The 19,454-nt window shown below is 41.7% G+C and overlaps 1 protein-coding gene across 4 annotated transcripts in view; it reads left to right on the top strand.

Moving 5' to 3' along the window:
* The window catches only part of USP7 (ubiquitin specific peptidase 7), a 135,848-nt gene that overhangs the window by 96,921 nt on the left and 19,473 nt on the right, over nt 1-19,454 (top strand). For 2 of the 4 annotated variants that reach the window (XM_018569850.1, XM_018569848.1), the window contains 9 exons: nt 2,514-2,615; nt 4,604-4,709; nt 7,549-7,641; nt 7,718-7,785; nt 10,273-10,373; nt 11,665-11,818; nt 14,218-14,285; nt 15,353-15,461; nt 15,544-15,621. In XM_018569850.1, the coding sequence (XP_018425352.1) occupies nt 2,514-2,615; nt 4,604-4,709; nt 7,549-7,641; nt 7,718-7,785; nt 10,273-10,373; nt 11,665-11,818; nt 14,218-14,285; nt 15,353-15,461; nt 15,544-15,621 (879 nt within the window). Of the gene's footprint in view, nt 1-2,513; nt 2,616-4,603; nt 4,716-7,548; nt 7,642-7,717; nt 7,786-10,272; nt 10,374-11,664; nt 11,819-14,217; nt 14,286-15,352; nt 15,462-15,543; nt 15,622-19,454 lie in introns of all 4 variants that reach the window. The other 2 variants (XM_018569849.1, XM_018569847.1) reach the window with 1 other exon arrangement.

Genomic DNA, 19,454 nt, shown 5'->3' with positions numbered 1-19,454 from the left:
AGTGAAAAATGCACTTGTTAAATTTAGTGCCCCAAAGCACTATATAAAACCATTTTGTTTTTTAAAATATAAAAGATGAGGTTACCACGAGTAAATAGATACCCAACATGCCCAGGTAAAAAAAATTGTGTGTCCGTGAAACTGCGACAGAATTCAGTACCCCAAAAAGTCCATGCATGCTTTAAAAGCCCCTACAGGTCATTAGTTTAGAGATGCGCGTAAATATAAGCCAGGGACTTATTGCTCTCACTCTGGTGTGTGTGTGGCAGTACCCAACATGTGTAGCGCAATCGTCGTTTTTGTACGTAGGTGCACCCGACGCATGTTTACGTGATGACTCGAGGCAGCAGGGGACTTAAAAAAAAAAAAAAAGTTTTTATGTTTCTACATTTAATTTATTTCATATTTCTAAAACTGTGTTTTTGTTAACTTTAATTGCTATCACATAGGGGGGCTTACAAGTCCCCCATGTGATAGCATATTGGTGGTGAGAGGTACTCTTTAAGGTGATACTGGGAGTCCAAAAGACCCCTAGTATCACCTTTACACTACAATAGCTTATTTCAAGTGCAGATCGCACTTCAATAGCTGGTTGCTGGGCTTCAGGAGCCCAGCAATACCAGCTCAGGGACCGTATGTGATGCAATACGCATCGCTCCCGGTCCCATAGAACTGGGAGGAAAACGGTGAAAGGACGTTCACCGCTTTCCTCCCCGGCTTCCCGCCACACCCGAGATGCCGATCCTGGGCCCATAGGAGTGGCAGTGGAGCCCGGGAAACACGTCGGGGGTTTCGAGGGGGGCTGGCTACTTTACCTGATCGTAGAGCCGCGTCACCAGAATTGCTTCTACTGTAAAGCCGCCTCTACAAGTATGAACAGAGTCCTGCCAGGAGTCTGTTTAACCCTTTGAGGATTCATGACGGGATTATCCCGTGATGGGTAGTGAAGGGATTAAAGAAAGGTGGACAATTTTTATATTTGAAAGCCTTGTATTTCAGGTTAACACAGCCATACTGCATGCATGTCACATAAAGGCAAAGACTGGCAAGACCGTAAAATACTTTGTAAGCGTTAGCCTTTTTATCTAGTAGGTTGTACACTGGATTTTAATGGGGCTTATGTATCCTTGTGCCATCCAGTGGTCAGATCTTAATACTGTCCCTCAAATCAACAGTTGGGATCTAAATGCTTTATGCTGGTAATACACTTGGCAGTTTTTAGGCTTTCTATGAGCTTTCAGCGACGGCATTCTGACGCAGTTAATTGTTTTTTTTAATGAAATTACAATGGAGATCAAATTAAAGATGCCTTTTGATGGGTACTATATTGGTTTGATCAACTTTTACTGTCTAGATATTGTGGGTGGGCAAATTGCTGCTGTTGGAAGCATTGCAAATATTTACAATTCAAAACAAAATGCTCTTGTGTTGGACCAGCATTAATCTGGTGGATAAAGAGCAGTCCAGACAATTAGGTGCATATGCTGATACATCTGGTTCATTTTTCTTTGTTGATATTGGGGAATTAATACATCACACTACTCATTTTGTACAATTAAGTGGTGCTCCAGTATAAATGTGTTTGTTTTTTCAGCTGCCTAATTTTGTGTACACCTGTATAAATTTGTCAGTTATCACATATCTCCTAATGAGCATATATGTGTGTGATGCCAATCCCTTTTATAAAGGTTTTTTTTTTTTTTCATTTCATGTTAAGCCCATTTTTCAAAATGATTTCTTTGGGACGCCATTTTAAAAGGTTGCATGCAGCAGGGTGTGTCCATTTGCTGTGTGTTGCATCTTCTGGCGGTCACTGACGAATGGGCTCCCACTACTCAGCCCAGGAAGTTGTGGATTACCAAAAGGTATAGAGCACTGTGTATAGAGTGTTCTGTTGTTCCAGAGGTGCATAGTGGGGCCATCCACCTCTTTTTTATGGTTTTTATTTAACTAAAGCGTAAACCAGTGGTAGCTGGCATTCTAGGCATAATGAGCCCCAGTGCATCTGCTGGCATCACCAAAGGACCTAGGCAAGGAAAACACTTTCTTCTGAGAAATTTGTTTGAGGGCCACACAATATGTAGATCTGATTTATTAACAAAATAACCAACTTCAAAACTCCAAACCAAATTCACAAGCGGTAACCAATAAACGACCCTGTTAAAAGTGTAAGTGTTGAGGAAGAGGCATATATAAATTGTAGACTTTACTATGTTTTGCTGGAAACTATAGGTTTAATTTGCAGCTTTTCATATGGTAAAATGCTGTCCAACATTGTGACTTTGTGCTATTATACCTACGGTTTTAGACTGCTGTCCAGCAGGATGTCTCTGCATTGTAAAATACAGTATATATTACAAAAACTTGATATGTAAAACATATATAGACCACTATACGCCACCTCTAGCTAAAATATCACTTCAGTAGAGTGTTAAAGTGAGGTTGGAAATTGCTCAAGTTTTTTTGCAGTTTTTTGACCATCATAAATATTTGTTTGTTTTTATTCCTCACAGGGATTTCCACAAGACCAGATTCGGCTATGGCCAATGCAAGCACGGAGTAATGGAACAAAAAGACCTGCAATGCTGGACTATGAAGCGGATTGCAGCAAAACTGTAATTATTTGTATAGGGACCTGTCTTAAATTGTTATTATTGTAGTATTTCTAAACCCATGTTTTTTGTTAAATGCATAAAGATCAACTTCATATGAAATGATGCAGTGAAAACTGCTCAGGTTTTCAGTCGTTACATCTTGTATTCTGTACATTTCTTTGGGCTGTTTAATGCAATAAATAAACCCAAGAACAAAAAATGTAACTTTTTGCAGCTTACCAAGTACATGGATGTGGTGGCTGCAGCTTACCAAGTACATGGATGTGGTGGCTGCATTAGTTTTCTGGAAATTTTTACAAACCTTTACAGCAAGATTACAAAATAGCTGCTGATCTTTCCAGAAATGCAGTGTACTTGTTACTTCCTGGGAGCTGAGCTGAAAACATAAACCATCTTATTATATTTGCCTAAACTACTAATCCCATCACTTCCCATGTACAGGTATAAGTACACTGAAGTAGTGAGTGTAGCCACCCAGGCAGAGGAAGTGTTATTTGAAGGTTTAGCAGTATATAAAGGGGAGGGGGGGGGGATTGGGGGTGGATTCAGCCACCTCATCTATGGCCTGGTAAGCTAAAAATATATCACATTTGTGATTTTGGTTTCAACCTTTAAATGAACATATGTTTGCATGTAACATATGTTTGCTTGTGTTATCCTCTCATGCATTGTTCTTTTTTCCTCACATATTGCATTGAGGGGTGACCACACTTTTGCCAACATACTATTTCTTGTTTTTACAGATAGCTATTTTTCGTTTGTTTTCCTCTAAGGAAGATGTTTGTGTGTGTGTACAGTATATATACTTAATAAGACAAGATGCAGTTCTGTTATCGAGCTGTATATGGGTTTTATTTTGCTAATGGAAAAAATAAGGCCAATAAGGGTATACTTTCTGAGTAAAATTTCAGGTTTACAAAATACTTTTACTAAATATTTTAGTGCTCTGAATTTGATTTCATAATTGGTTTGGTAATTCCCAAAGTGGTTCACTTTTTTGACATGGTCAACGCATTTCTCATCTCTGCATTCATCGTTTTGGCGTTCATCGTGCTAGTTATAGTATTTTGTGTTATTCAGGTGAATTCTGTGATTAAACACACTGGAATAATCTTGGGCAGGCTGGTGCAAATTCTTAACACCCACCAAGAAGTGTAGTTGTCATTGTCTGTTGAAGCTGATGTTGCAGCCTTTAGTTAGTTGTTTGTTGTTGATCTGGCAGATTAAATCTGAAACAAAATTTGCTTTTATCTCCAGAATAAGTGTAATACTGGCCTTGCATGTGATTTTTTTTTATTTTTATGTATTTACATTTTTTTTATATGTCCTGAGGAACTTGAAAGCAATGAATTATGATTTCGAACAATTGTTTTTATTGAAAAGGGACGATATGTACTGGTGGAAAATCCAATAGAACTGTATTGCTCTTTTGTCTTAACGATTACTTTCATGCAAAAGAACTTTTGAAACTATGGAATCTGTTACTGGGTATTTGTTTCAATATATGTATGGCCAGCATAGCTGTAATGTTAATTTGGAATCACCTGATTAGTTTTTGACCATTTTTATTTTTTGGGCATGGAGGTATTTATCGGCAGAATATTGCAGTAATCTTAATACCTTTTATTTTGTAATGGTTTAAAACCATGTAGCAGTTTACTTCAGAGAAACAATTAAGGATTCAACTGTAATCTTCATGGTGTAAACATCCCTAGGATGGTTGTCAATTGATACTTATAGATTCAAACCCTGCTGAGGACCACTAAAGTAAATTTGGTTAGCGTAAGGAAGAGTTTGAGCCTTTGTGACATTCTATTTCAGTATGTGTATTGCTGTTGGGGTTCAGGGTTGAGGAGAGGAGAAACTTTTCCTACAAGGACGCAGACAACAGACTGTCCCACATTAATAGTTTTCAGTTAAAAAAACAAAACTCTATAAACATTTTTCTGTTTAAATGTTTATACTAATTTTAACATATCTTGTTATAGATGATTGAGCTCAGTGACAACGAGAATCCTTGGACAATATTTTTGGAAACTGTAGATCCAGAAATGGCTGCTAGTGGGGCAACGCTTCCCAAGTTTGACAAAGATCGTAAGTGTAGGCTATCCTCTCTAAAATCTTCCTTTTTTTTTTTTTATGGAATCAGTTCTTCTTGCTCTGCATTTTCGTTTCTGTTGCATGTTAATATAAATGTAGTGGTATCAGTTTATTTTTATTACTTTTTTGTGAATGTCGGCTGACCTATAATTAATGTACATCCTCTTGCACTATGATTTTAGATCAACTCCTTAAAAGGTCTATTTATCCTGTTGAAGAATATACACTTTTCTTTAAAACTGAGTTAGTAAATTTTTTAGGGGGCTTACAGCATTAGTCACATAATTTACCTGTAATGAAGTGTACCATATATCCTGCTGGCTGCTTAGTATCATTCACAACTCCCTGTGTTATCTTTTACAGAATACAAGGCATTCTGTAACTGGACGAGCGGATAGCCTGTCTAACATCCTTCCATCTGCCCTCATCTTTTCACAGAAAGCCTAGCGTTTTGTGAACCAACGAGGGGAGGACAAACAGGAACATTAGAGGCTGTGACACACTGCACAGGAAGCAGTGTGGAGCGGTGGTGCACTGCCATCGCGAGCAGTGTGTCATGTAATTTTGTCTCAGGCACGTCAGCTTGCGAGAGCTCGCATAGCTGAGCGTGCTGAGATAAAAAAAACTAAATCTTCAGGCAATCGGCGCGCATTTATAAACCCGCACGTCACAATGCGAACTCATCTGGTTATTACGCGCGAGCCGATTGGCTGAAGATGCCGTCATTCATCTGACTGTACTCGGTTCACACACTGCACGCCAAGCTCCATGCCGGACAGCTCTGCATGGCTTGCAGTCAGGGTTTATTTATTTATTTTAGGTGTCGCAAGAATAGAAAGTGGGGTTTTGAAAGCACCAAAGAATAACTCCACATAGAAAAAGTTCATATAAAAATTGGTATTTTTAATTATATAAAGTTAAAAGTAGCTAGACAACTAGTCCATTTTAAACATCAGCTAAATAGATAGCTCCCTGGATGCTCTCTCCATGTATACTTGTCCTACAGCATAATTTTAACACAACAATATGAATATATGATGATTTTAGAACATAATAAACATTCCAAGGACTCAAAGGTAATCAACAAAACATAATTTCATCAAAAACTATGATGCTGTGAGATGTTGAGAGATCTGCATTGGAGGAGCTTGTACGACGTTTCGCGCACACATGCGCTTCATCAGCTACAGGGAATATCAGAATTGCATAGTCTGTGTATGTGTGTCTGGGCAGGTCTAGTCGAACCGCACACCTGCGCCGTCCCCCCTAGAAATGGGAGGGGTGTGATCTGGGCCAAATCCCAATACTGAGTCAAAGGTAAGAGGAGTACAGGCATATAAGAAGTACTTCAGTCACTCGATCTGTTGGCCCAACAATTTGAGGAAAAGAGGTGATGAACCGAGCAGAGAAGTCTGTCTGCTTGTCTTCAAAGATAAAGTCCTCCAGTTACCCTCACGCCACCCACATCTAGCACCGCTGTCTCCCAGCCGCAGACTGATCGGCACCCCATACACGCGATTCGCATCGCTGCCTGTTTTTTTCAAAAACGGCCATTTCCCGCTCGCCGGAGGGGGCATGTCTGAGCAGACGTCTAAAGACGCCCGCTCAGATCTAGAGAGCTCCAGGCCGGCCGTTTTTCTACTACAGAAGGCCCGGAGGCAGTTAAAGAGGAACTTTACCCCCTTCACTAAAAATTACAGCAGCATGCAGCGCTGCATGTTGATTTAAAATCATCTTGCAACTTGTTTTTCATTTACTTACAAAGAGTTCATCTAATTCCTGGTCCAGTTCTGGCAAAATGATGTAAGTGCCAAAGCGTTGCATCTTGGGAAGGTTACATCAGCAGAGCATTGCTGGGAAATCTTATCTGTAATCTGAGATCTCAGGAAAAGGCATTTTCCTTTCCTGAGATGATGTACATGGTCACATGTCCTAGTCACATGTGCCAGATTTTTAGGAAGTAAATGGAGATCTAGTAACCTGCCCTTTGTTAACATGACCACTCTCAGAAGACTGGGAAAGAAAAGAGAAATAAGGTATGCAAAGAATACAAAGCCTGCAATTATCTAGAGGTATGTGTTTGTAGATTGTCATTATTAAACATTTTTAGGTGTGTTTTGTTATTTTAAAGATATGTGAATAGGTCTACTTTAAAGCAATGTGCTGATAGAAATATGCAGGAAGCCATTGCTGATCTCATTTAAGGAATACTGGAGGTCTCTTGCCATGATACTGAGAGTCACTAACCCTTACCATGCATGTTGCTAGTCAAGTCAGAGCTCCTTACCAACTAAAACTGGGTTCACACGGATCGAATTTCAGCCAGTTTGTCAGAAATTGCCCATAATGTGATCCGTGGGGTTGCCCTGTCTCCCCAGCAAAAGTCAATCATTAGATCTACTTTTGTTGAAGGGATATGCTGGAATATTGTCAAACAAACTTTCCTTGCAGTCAGATTCCAATGTACACAGCGGGTGATTCATTCATCCTCTCTTTTTATCTACCCAGATATTCTTGTGTTTAGTGACTTGGCATCCAGAGGGACAGCATTAGAGCAATACAACTAGGCTGAGCATGAATTTCCTTTATTAGTGGGGCATCAAAGATGGATGTACTTCTATCCACAGTCTATCAAATTGTTTCTGATAAAATAAATATCACTTTTAGATGTGAGGTTTTTTTTAAACATTTTTTATAATATAATTGAACACCATTTTCAAACACTTTATTTCAGTAGTTGATGAATGTGCTTTTGAAGTTGGTATTTTAAGTGTGTGTTATCTTGCAGGCTATAGTAGTCGTGTGACATAATTCTTCTTTCATGTTATGACAGATGACGTAATGCTGTTTTTAAAAATGTATGATCCAAAAAGTCGAAGTTTAAATTACTGTGGACATATCTACACACCAATCTCATGTAAAATACGTAAGTATTCAGCATTTTAATTAAGTGTTCTTGTATTGCTGGGACGTTTAGTTAAATCTTTCATGTGTTCCAATAGGTGACCTACTACCAGTTATGTGCGAGCGAGCTGGATTTCCGCAAGGAACTAACCTTATCCTCTATGAGGTACTTTCATTTTCCTTTTTTATTTATTTTTACTAGGGTTGCACAGATACCAAGTACAGTACTCGGTACAAGTACCGATACTTTTGAGCTCCAAGACTAGACTAGAGAGAAATTCAAAAATTAGGCAGCTGGCATTTGTAAGGAGCACACGGAGCTCCTGGGATTTGTACATCTCTGTTTTAATGTATGCTCTTGTTTTTATAACTATAAATAAAGGGATGCACAGATACCAGTTTTGGGAGTACTGGTACTTGCCGAGTACTTACGAGTACTGATACATTTTTGTTTGTCATGTGACAGTTTTTCTAAAACAATACAGACTAATGATTTCAGGACAGTGGTGGAGTGCCAGAGCCAGGTCCCAGCTGCAACCGCTGCAAACCTGGTAATTCTCATGAAAATGCCAAGTATCTGCACTGGTACTCAAAAAGTATCTGTGCATCCCTAAATTTTACCTTTTATACCTTATAGCAGAAGTAATTGGGGAAAAAGGGTCCCCAGGAGGTTTTAGCCATAATGTGCTAATATGCACAGCATATTAGCACATTATGTAAATCTTACTTAGGAAAGTGATTTACCTCCAGCACTGTAATGTCCGCGATCTCTTCCCTTTCCGGTGTTTTCACCTTCGCCCTGGTCTACTTCTGGATTCTGAATCTTAAGCTGCTTGATTGTTCAGGAGTTACTGCACAGGAGTTACTTTATCTCGGCAATAATAGGATTTTTGTACTCACCGTAAAATCCTTTTCTCTCTAGCCGCCCTGCACAGGCGGCCGCTGGGGACTGAAACGGCGCCCGTCCCCCACCCCAAGAGAGGCCTAGGTAACCAAGGACAACGTAGGCCGCAAAAGCCGGGGCCTCGAGTAGCTGCCGCCGCACGAGCGACGTCTGGCGCGGATGCTGCCGCCCTGCACAGGCGGCCGCTGGGGACCGAGACAGCGCCCGTCCCCCACCCCAAGAGCCCCAAGAGAGGCCTAGGTAACCTAGGACAACGTAGGCCGCATCCAGACCGGGGCCTCAAGTAGCGGCCGTCCAGGGAGCGACATCAGTTTGCCCACCCTGTGCAAGTGGGATTGCCTTGTCATCAGCAGAGCATTGCTGGGAAATCTCAACTGTGACATCTCAGGAGATGTCCTAGTCAAATGTCTAGTCACATGTGCCAGAAATCCAGGAAGTAGTAGTAGAAGTAGTAATCTACCTTTAGTAAACATGGCCCCTGTCAGAAGACTGGGAAAGAAAAGAGAAATAAGGTATGCAAAGAATACCAAGCGTGCAATTATCTAGAGTTATGTGTTTGTAGATTGTCATTATTAAACATTTCTAAAGGTGTTTGTTATTTTAACCACTTAAAGACCAGGGTATTACACCCCCTTCCTGGCCAGGCCATTTTACAGTTTTCAGCGCTGTCTGTAGAGACGCCCGATCGCTTGTAATTGCGTGCGGGTGTGCGCCCCCCCCTCTGTCCAGGGGGGGGGAAGCTCTGCGCCGGAGATCAAATACACGAGCTCCGTTTGATCTCCTCCTCGTCGGAATGCAGGAAGTGATGTGTATTACATCACTTCGGCATTCCTGTCACTCTCCGGTACAGAAACCAGAGAGAAGCTGGTGAAGCAGGTCTCAGCTTCATCAGCTTCTCCTGGGGTCCCTAGGTGACAGGGGTCTTAAAGGCCCCTGATGTCTCCATAAAGCGGACCTATCACTGCAAATTGGCTATTACATAGGGAGCTTGTTTGCTCCCTATGTGATAGCAATAAAGTTAAGTGAAAAAAAAATTAAAAGTCACATATCAAAGCAAAAATAAAAAAGTCCCCCGCCCCCATATGCACGCGCAAACATGCGTCGAGTCCGCCTACGTGCGGAAACGACGATTACATCCATTGCGCCGCACATGTTATATATCGCCGCGAACGTCGGAGTGTGAGCAATAATTCTAGGGCCATTAATCAATGATAACTGTAAACTGTAAAAGCTTTTAAAGCGTCGGCTATGATCAATTTTGGGTATGGTCGTGTTTGAGATTTTAGCCGGTGCGCGCAATTTTAAAGCTTGACATGTTTGGTGTCTATTTAAACGATGTGACCCCATCTTTTATATTTTACCAAAAAATTGGGTGATAATGTTTTATAACATAACGTAGAGAGAACAGGTTTTTTTTTCAAAATTATCGGTACTTTTTTCATTATATAGTAAATAAAAACAAACCCCCAGTGGTGATTAAATACCACCAAAAGAAAGCTCTATCTGTCCCCAAAAAATGGTATAAAATTAATTTCAGTACAGCGTTGCATAACGGAATAAGCGTCCGTCAAAGTACCGCACCGCTGAATACTGAAAAATGGCCTGGACAGGAAGGGGGTATAAACACCCCGGTCAGCAAGTGGGTAAAGAAACTTAAATTATGTTGAAGCATAGAGGTAAAAGAGACCATTACAATGATAAAATATTTAACCTATTATCCTAAATAATAGACATTGTATTTTTTTCCAGGAAGTAAAACCGAATTTAACTGAACGCATTCAAGATTATGATGTGTCCCTTGATAAAGCACTTGATGAGCTTATGGATGGTGACATTATAGTGTTCCAAAAGTGAGTATCTGCAGTGCATCTTGTATGTGAAACATTTTGTACATTCTAATAAGTAGGGGGATTTTCTTTAGTAACCATCTAAATAGTATTGCCTAGCCTTAGTTTATAGTGGACCTCTTGTATCTAACGGGTACTAAGGCCAGCAAAAAAGTCAAAAGTAGACGCCATGAGGAACCTGCTTATGCACTCCCTTTTTAGCTTTCTTTTTTAGCTTCAGCTATAGAAGTTGGTTCTCTGGTTACACCTCCCTGCAATGCTTACTTTTATATAGCTAGCAAGGCTGGCACATTTCATTGAGTGATTAGTTAGGGACATGCCAGAGTTTAGACTGAAGTTTTTTTTGTTACTCCTGGGGTACTTAAAAAGCTGAAAGTAGGAACATGCTGCCACCTCTTGCTACCGGTTTCTTTCCTTTAGTACCTGAGATATGAGATCTGACAGGTTAACTATTTTGTACGACTGTTTGTGTTGCAAGGTTGAAAAAAAAGCTTTATTTGCTTAATGTTAAAAACTTATCGACAGTCTTAGGACATAAACCTCAGGTATACAGTTCCACAAATCCTTACTGTATAAAGTTGTCCTGAGAAGAGGAGATGCAACCAGCTGCCTTTACTCCCAGGCTCAGAGAGACCATTTTGGCTCTTATATTTCCAAAGAGTTCTGTACATTCACTGGAAAAACTTCCCAGTCTCCAAAAAATTTCCAATTCCCATTTGGGGGAGGCCTTTATAAAGAAGTGGACTGTTCCCACAGTTGATCCGGCAGTGTCTTAATAAAGCTCTGATGATTCTTGTAGAGGATGTGCCAGTATTTAAGGGTCCTGTAGATAAAACGGCTGGCGTCACTCTCCAAAACCTTGTCTTCCCTGGTAGACCTCGCATTGCAACCTGCCATAGATATCATGTTAGAAAAGAATCCAGCTTTACTTCAGAGTAATCCTTTATTTGTGGAGCATTTAGAGTTCATGCTACAACAGCCCTGCGCTACTGTGTAGATAGGTTAGTGGATATTTCCTGTACAAGTCCCTTATCAATGAACATGTGGAGGACTCTTTTGATTGAAATGTTGGTCTTAGAGCAGGCATGCAAAAAGCGATTGCTGCGCATGCCCTTTTAAGGGTGAACATTTCTTCGGAACTGCATTGGAGACACACTAAGGTAAGGGGTACTCATCTACCCGAGACAAACAAGCCTAGGTCTCAAGCTGAGAATACCTCAAAGTTTTTCAGTGCCAAAGCCTGACTTTTTTGCTGAAGTCGTTTAATTATCTTACATTGTTTTCTTTTTTCTAGAGATGACCCTGAGAACGAGAGCAGTGAGTTGGCAACTGCCAAGGAGTACTTTAGAGACCTTTATCACCGTGTTGATGTAATTTTCTGTGACAAGACAATTCCTAACGATCCAGGATTTGTGGTTACGTTGTCTAACAGAATGAATTACTCTCATGTATGTATGTTACATGTCTAAGTTACTTTAAGAACTTTGTCTTTTAAAGGGAGTTTTATCCATGAGATTCTATATCCTTTGGGTTGATGTAGTTGCTGGTCTTTCTCTAGAGCAAAGGACACCCACAATTTTTCGTCTGGAGATCTACTTTTCAAATGACGGGCTCAAGGAGATCTACCAACGAAAAAACACCTGCATTCTGGGGCGGGAGGGGGCATGGCGGTGCATTGAAGTCAATGGCACCGCAGCTGGGGGCTTTGGGGAAATATTAGGGGTCTAAATAGCCCCCTGATCCCTTTTTAAAATAGAAAAATAAATTGATGACACAAATTCCTCAATCTCTTTTTCTGCAGCCTCTGTTCTGAATGGATGGAAAGCACAAAGGCTTCCCATTCATTCAGAAACTATTTACTGTCATCCAGTTTCTGGATGGGGAGGCGCCTCTTTACAGAGTGCTACTCCACATAAACTCATGAATGAACAGGAAGTGATGTTAAAGCACATCCTGTTCATTCATAACTGGGGACACATAGTACTGTATGTCCCCAGTTATTTACAAACACTGGAGTGATCAGCTGATCGCTCCAGTTCACTGCTCAGCCATGCTGCTGTGATAGCGGCTCCCTCCTCCACCCCCCTGCCGCTGGCTGCAGCGCTTCCATCCCTTCTCCTCGGAATACCGCTGCATACAGATGGGGGAGAGCAGCGAGGAACCAGAGGAGAAGCCCCACGACAGGAGGACAGGACATCGCGATCTACCAGTGATCGCTGTGCAATCGACTAGTAGATCGCGATCAACCTAATGGGCACGCCTGCTCTAGAGCATTTATATGATAAGAACATAATGGTTTTATATTAGTTTATTCTTTTTTTGTGAGTACATCTTATTTTTATAGCATAGCTGACATACAGTGTGGCAAAAAATTATTTGGTCCCCTGCAGATTTTGTAAGTTAGCCCACTTACAAAGAAATGAAAGGTCTATCATTTTTATCATAGGTGTATTTTAAATGATAGAGACAGAATATCAACCAAAAATCCAGAAACGCATGATACAAATGTTATAAATTGAGTTGCAGTTCAGTGAGTAAAATAAGTATTTGATCCCCAAGCAAAACATGACTTGGTACTTGGTGGAGAAACCCTTGTTGGCAAGCACAGAGGTAAGATGTATCTTGTAGTTGGTTACCAGGTTTGCACACATCTCATGAGGGATTTTGGTCCACTCTTCGTTACAGATCTTCTCTAAATCCTTAAGTTTTGTTGGCTGTCGCTTGGCAACTCGAAGTTTCAGCTCTCTCCATACATTTTCTATAGGATTAAGGTCTGTTGACTGGCTAGGCCACTCCATGACCTTAATGTGCTTCTTCTTGAGCCAACACTTTGTTGCCTTGGCGGTATGTTTTGGATTATTGTTCCGCTGAAAGACCCATCCATGACCCATCTTCAGTGTTCTGGCTGAGGGAAGGGGGTTCTCATCCAAGATTTTACTATACGTGGCCCCTCAATGCGGCAAAGTCGGTCTGTACCTTTAGCAGAGAAACAGCCCCAAAGCATAATGTTTCCACTTCTGTGCTTGACTGTAGGAATGGTGTTCTTAGGGTCATAGTCGGCATTTTTCTTCCTCCAAACACGGCGAGTCAAGTTAATGCCAAAGAGCTAAATTTTGGTCTCATCTGACCGCAGCACTTTCTCACAATCCTTCTCTGAATCATTTAGATGTGCATTGGCAAACTTTAGTCCTGTCAATTTAAGAAGGTGCTCCTGTGTACCACATAGCCAGTCTGTGGGAGCCAGAATTATTGTTGGTTGGTAGGGGATCAAATACCGTACTTTATTTTACTCACTGAACTGGAACTCAATTTATAACATTTGTATCGTGTTTTTTTCTGGATTTTTGGTTGATATTCTGTCTATCATTTAAAATACACCTATGATAAAAAATTAGAGACCTTTTATTTCTTTGCAAGTGGGCAAACGTACAAAATCTGCAGGGGATCAAATATTTTCCACACTGTATGTTACTGTTCACTTGCAAGAAAAATAAGACATGCTTCATGCTCGAAGTTAATGTTTTGATGGAATGAAACTCCTGTATCGAGATTATCTAATAAAAAAAACAAAAAGTATATAGTTGTTTCCGTCGTGTGCAATATTTAAGCGCTGCATACCAAACATTAACTAATTAGTCATTTTTGTACAACAGACACAGACAATTTGGTTATGATAGATTTGTAGAGTCATAAGCAGTATGGAGAAATGCTAAGTAGAGATGGATAGGTGTAATCGAGATGGATGGATAGATAAGCATATGGATGGGTGGATATAAATGGGTTTTGTATACAATGTGAAGCTTATAGTCTAAGTATGTACACAATATTGTGGAATGCTGTCTTTCAGGTTGCAAAAACTGTTGCACAAAGACTTAACACCGATCCAATGCTACTACAGTTTTTTAAATCTCAAGGGTAAGCATTGAACTTTGGAACTTTTTTTCAGGTGGTTAAAAGAATAACTTTCATTAAAGCTGGACTTGAAACAAACAGTTAAATACATAGATTAAATCCTTATTCTCTTTCGTTGCGCGCTCGGAAAAGACAAATGCCGAACGGGCCGGTGTGCGCTAGTGCACACTGCCCGCTCAGCATTGGAATCATCGCAAGTACAATCTGCCTGTCCAAGATGGGCAGATCGTACGAGATTTTAATGACCTTACAACCATCGCACAACGAAAGTTGTGCGATGGTTGTAAGGTGTGTATGGGCACCTTTAAATCAAAAGAAGGCAGAACAGGATCAGCACAAATTCAGAGATGATTTGAGGATCTACAGCTGCGTGATACACAAATGACAACATTTTGTTAATAGTAAAGGTACTTGAATGTATTTTTAAGATGTAATTCCTGAGTTTAGTGTTACTTTAACTCCCCACCCTCCTTTGCATTACAGGGAGGAAAATTCAGTTTAGCGAAAGTATTTTCCTTCAAAAAAAGATAGGAAATTTGTAAGCAGCAATGTTTACATTTTGTATTGTTACGCTATGTGAATGAGAACATGTGACAAATATAAAATAGGTGTTGTCCCAATTTGGCTGCAAAAGTCCACATGTATCCAACAGCATACATTTAAAAAAAGAGCAAATGTTTTTACTTTTCTGATGGCCCATGCGTTGAATCATCTCTTTATTCCTCCCTGGCCACTGCAAGTATTTGACACACAAGGTGGGTCAAATAGCTCTTTTCCCTGTCACACATTGTGGTTCCTCCACCAAGCTCATACATACTGTAGTAGTGATGGAAGCTGATCGGAGAAACCACTGCGTGTGGCAAGGGAGCAAGTACTCCACACACCTGCAAGTGTGGAATACATTTAGAGGCTGAAGAGCAGATAAGCGGCACAGTTTCAACATTCAAAGATTCACAGACAAATCCAAACATTTGTGACACAGATGATCAGCTGTCTCATTGCTATAATGGTTATAGTGGCATTGCGTGGTGATTATATAGATCTGTTGCTTATACCTTAATTATTTATAGTTACAGGGATGGTCCTGGAAACCCTCTTAGGCATAATTATGAAGGAACCTTAAGGGACCTTCTGCAGTTCTTCAAGCCTAGGCAGCCCAAGAAACTATATTACCAGCAGGTACATTTACTTATTAAACAAAATAATTATATAGAAAATATTGTGAAATTAAGTGACTTTTGTTTTTCTTTGCCAATTGCAGCTTAAAATGAAGATTACAGACTTTGAAAACAGAAGAAGTTTCAAGTGTATATGGCTGAATAGCCAATTCAGAGAAGAGGTTTGTAATAAACTGACCATATGCTCTGCTTTGATTTGGTATAGGGAAGTTCTTAAGCAGTGGTTTCAGTTCTTAGGTATTAAGAAAGGTGTTGTGCACATGCAAGGCAAAGTCTGTGTAGACAGTTGAGAATCCTTTATATTGTACATAATGCTGTAGATATTTTCACTCTCCCTGTCTCCACTGTTGTGTTCAGTGGTACAGATTCTGTTTCTGTGGATTGTGTTTTTTAAAGCATAGTTCACATTCTTCACACCTCTGAATTTCAGAAGATGCGTATTTGTTTTATGTGCCTATCAAAAAAAGTGGAAAGAAAAAAATGTTTGTTTGCGTTTTTAAAGTGTATCTAAACCCGAAAATAAAAATGTAATGCAGTAAACTCTGTTATCCGGAATTCAACTAACCAGAACTCTCCTCTAGCCAGAAAAAAAATAATCCTCTGTGTATACATTGTTGTGCTTATCTGCAGCATGTATTGTCCTGGAAACGATTGTGTGCCTATTTGTCTTTGTTTTTAGTGTGTCTATTTGCTTTAATTTGCTTTTGATTACTGCATTTCAATATTACTATGAAGTCAATACAGAGTTTGTTATGGTATGGCATTAGTAAGACCTATTTTTTAAATAATAAGTGTTTATTAAGGGTTTTAACACAATTAACATGAAAGACATGTAAACATGGAGATCAATGTAATACAGAGTCACGTAAATACGCTCCATCGTGAGAGATAGGCATATGCATGTATATAGATACATTCAGCTCCTAGAACACGGGGATACACAGATTGAATCAAGTATTGTATGTTAGGTGTCATATTTCAGTAACAGCTATGTATGACTCGGTCAGGAGACCTTTAAGACTGGGTAACATGATCGCATTGTCTCCCATCCAACCAGACAACATTAAGAAAAGAGGACAAGGAACGAAGCACATCAAAATCACAGGACGAAGGGGACAAAACATTTTGGTGGGGAGGTGCTTGCCAGATAGAGAGGCAAGTCGGGGTGGGAAACATTTAGGGAAAGACGTCTAGTGGGGAGGGCAGAGGGGGAGGAGAGGAGGGGTTTCCGCCGGACCCAATGGCGTGAGGGGGAGGGAATCAAGGAAAGGGAGAGGAGGGAGTGGGAAGAGAAATGAGATTGGGGGAGGCCCGGGATCACAGGACATAAAGAGGGTACATCACAGACGCCATGGTCCCGAAGCCATATGCCAGATCTTAGAGGATATGCAGGGCAGGCCTACCCCTTGGGCAGCATATGTCAGCACCAGGATTTGCCAAAACGGGGGGGGGGGGGCACCAGGAGGGCATGGTCCCACACACGGGTACAGATAGAGGCTACCAGGGGAGCATCCCTCTCAGGCAAGGCAGTAAGGCGTATGCAGCCCCTGTCCCATTCGGCAAATCCCAGGGGAGCAAAGAAATAGCACATAATGCAATACATCCAACAGGCAGCAATAAAGCAGCATATCACCCGAGCGGGGTCTTCTTCCATCATGGGCCACAGCCGGAGGTAGAATTACAGTCCCAAAGTCCGGAGGAGTCCCAGGACGTCCAGCCCAGTGCCTTATCCTCTGGTGTGCAGGCGGTTAAAGATAGGTACATCCAGGGAATCACCTCAAAAAGGGGCTCTCCGTGTGCCCAAGGACGCTGGGGGTTGAGCCGACAGGGGGATCCCAGCAACAAGGACAGGACCCAGGGGTCAGGAAACGACTTCCAGCTGCTAATGCATCCGTCAGGGGAAAAGTGAACCGTGATCCACGGGGCAGCATGGCACTGGGGGTGTCCTCCACCCACAACATCACCAGAGATAAAATAGAAACAAAAAAAAAAATAAAACGTGAGAGAGAAATCAATAAAAAGAAAACCAGGTAAAGAGATTCCGAAATCCTCACGCAGGGTTGAGGTAGCGGCATCCATCCATCATCTTTAAGGTAGAGAGCTGCGAGTGGGGAAATCTCTCCGCGATTTCTTAGAGTGGGAGACTTCAGTCCATTGGGGTAGTGAGGGGACCTCAGGGAGCACAGGAGCCGGGGGGTCCGGCCATGGGTCCAGTTCCACCGCGGGGATTCCTAGTGCTGCTGTGAATCCCGCCAGATCCGCCGGGGAGCGTAGAATCACCAGGCGACCATTATGACGCACCGATAGGTGGAAGGGGTATCCCCATCTGTAAGGGACGTGACGGTCCCGCAGGGACGCTGTAAGGGGGCGCAGAGCCCTGCGGCGAGCCATGGTGCGGGGCGACAGGTCAGGGAAGAATGTAATGGCTGCTCCGTCGAAGTCAATGGATCCCCGATCCCGGGCCTTGGACATAATTTCCTCCTTCAGTTTATAGAAGTGGACGCGACATAAGACATCCCTGGGCTGTTGCGACGCAGGATTGCGGTATCCCGGGACTCGGTGCACCCTGTCAAGGTCGATAGGGTCCGTCGCTCCTCTAGCTAGTAGTGAGTTAAAGATACCTCTGACAGTGGGTTCCAGGTCCGACGTCCCCGTCGCTTCCGGCAGGCCGCGAATTCTAATGTTGTTCCTCCGATTCCTATCTTCAGCGTCATCCATGTGTGTCCACACAGACTGCAGCAGCTTATGTTGGTTTAAAGCTGTAGCTTGTAGTGCATTGATGGCCATGCGATGGGTATCCAAATGCAGATCCACTGTATCCAGACGTTTGTGGACCCCCTTGATAGCATCATGCAGGCCAGCCACGTCCGTCCTATGCATATGCTCAAACCGAGCAAACAGGGTCTCCATGTCCCGTTTGGAGGGGAGGTGATCCAGCAGACGCCTGACATCTCCTGTGGACCCATCCTGGACCGAATCCTCATCAGAGGAAGCCTCTGGGTCCGCCAGGACGGGAGACATGTCGGCTGGCTGGGAGGAGGGTGAGTCAGGGCCATCTGGGGAGACTCCACGTGGGGCCGCCGTGCGGTCTGCAGATCGGGTAGATGCCGGGGCCGCAAAGAAGCTGGAGATCGCGGCTCTCGGGGTCCGTGCGCGGTCCGGCTTGGAGCCCTGTGACTTTTTGCCCCTCTTGGCGCCCATCATGAGCGTTGCTGAGGCACTTTAGTGCCGATGCCCGGTCCGGTTTTGCGGAGCTAAGGACGAGTACGTCTAGCCGCCGCCATTAGCAAGCTCCGCCCCTCCGTAAGACCTATTTTTAATAGTAGCTCTCAAGCAACCAGAAACAACATTTATCCGGAATCTACCAATCACTGTGGATGCCCGATAATAGGGAGTTTACTGGTCTTTAGATGTGGTGGCTGCATTAGTTTTCTCGGGGTTTCTTTTGTTTGTTATTGTTTTTTTAATTTTTAACTGATGAATTCTGCAAGTAACACATTTTAAAGTTTTATTTCCATTTTTGCAGTAAAATTAGAAAAAAAACACCTTTATGCATTTTTTTTCTATCCACACAGCATATTTAAAAGGTTTTTTAAAATTATTTATATTTCTTATCTTTTTGATGTCTTTGTAGCATGCATTTGCAAGCTCTCTCAATTTCAAAGTGACAGGAAACTCTGGCTGTCCACCTTAAAAGACTTGGGACACACTGAACTTCCACTCTTAACCATGCAATGCTTCTAGAACCTTAAAAACGTTGTTAAAAGGGACTTTATTCAAATCTTGTTTACAACTGATAATGGTATCAGCCAGCACAGTACAGGCAGTTGAATATGTTAACATAAGCCTGCCCAGCCTCATTGCATTCCAGAGGAAAATTCAGTACAGTGGAAAACTTTTTTTTCCAAATAGTGTAATATGCAAACAACATTTTTTTTTTTAATTATTATTTGATATCCTAATTTGGCTGCAACAGTGGAAATACACCTAAAGT

This window comes from Nanorana parkeri, unplaced genomic scaffold, assembly GCF_000935625.1.
Source record: "Nanorana parkeri isolate BGI_ZX_2015 unplaced genomic scaffold, ASM93562v1 scaffold1412, whole genome shotgun sequence".
Classification (NCBI taxonomy): Eukaryota; Metazoa; Chordata; class Amphibia; order Anura; family Dicroglossidae; genus Nanorana; species Nanorana parkeri.
This window is presented reverse-complemented; position numbering and strand designations above follow the sequence as displayed.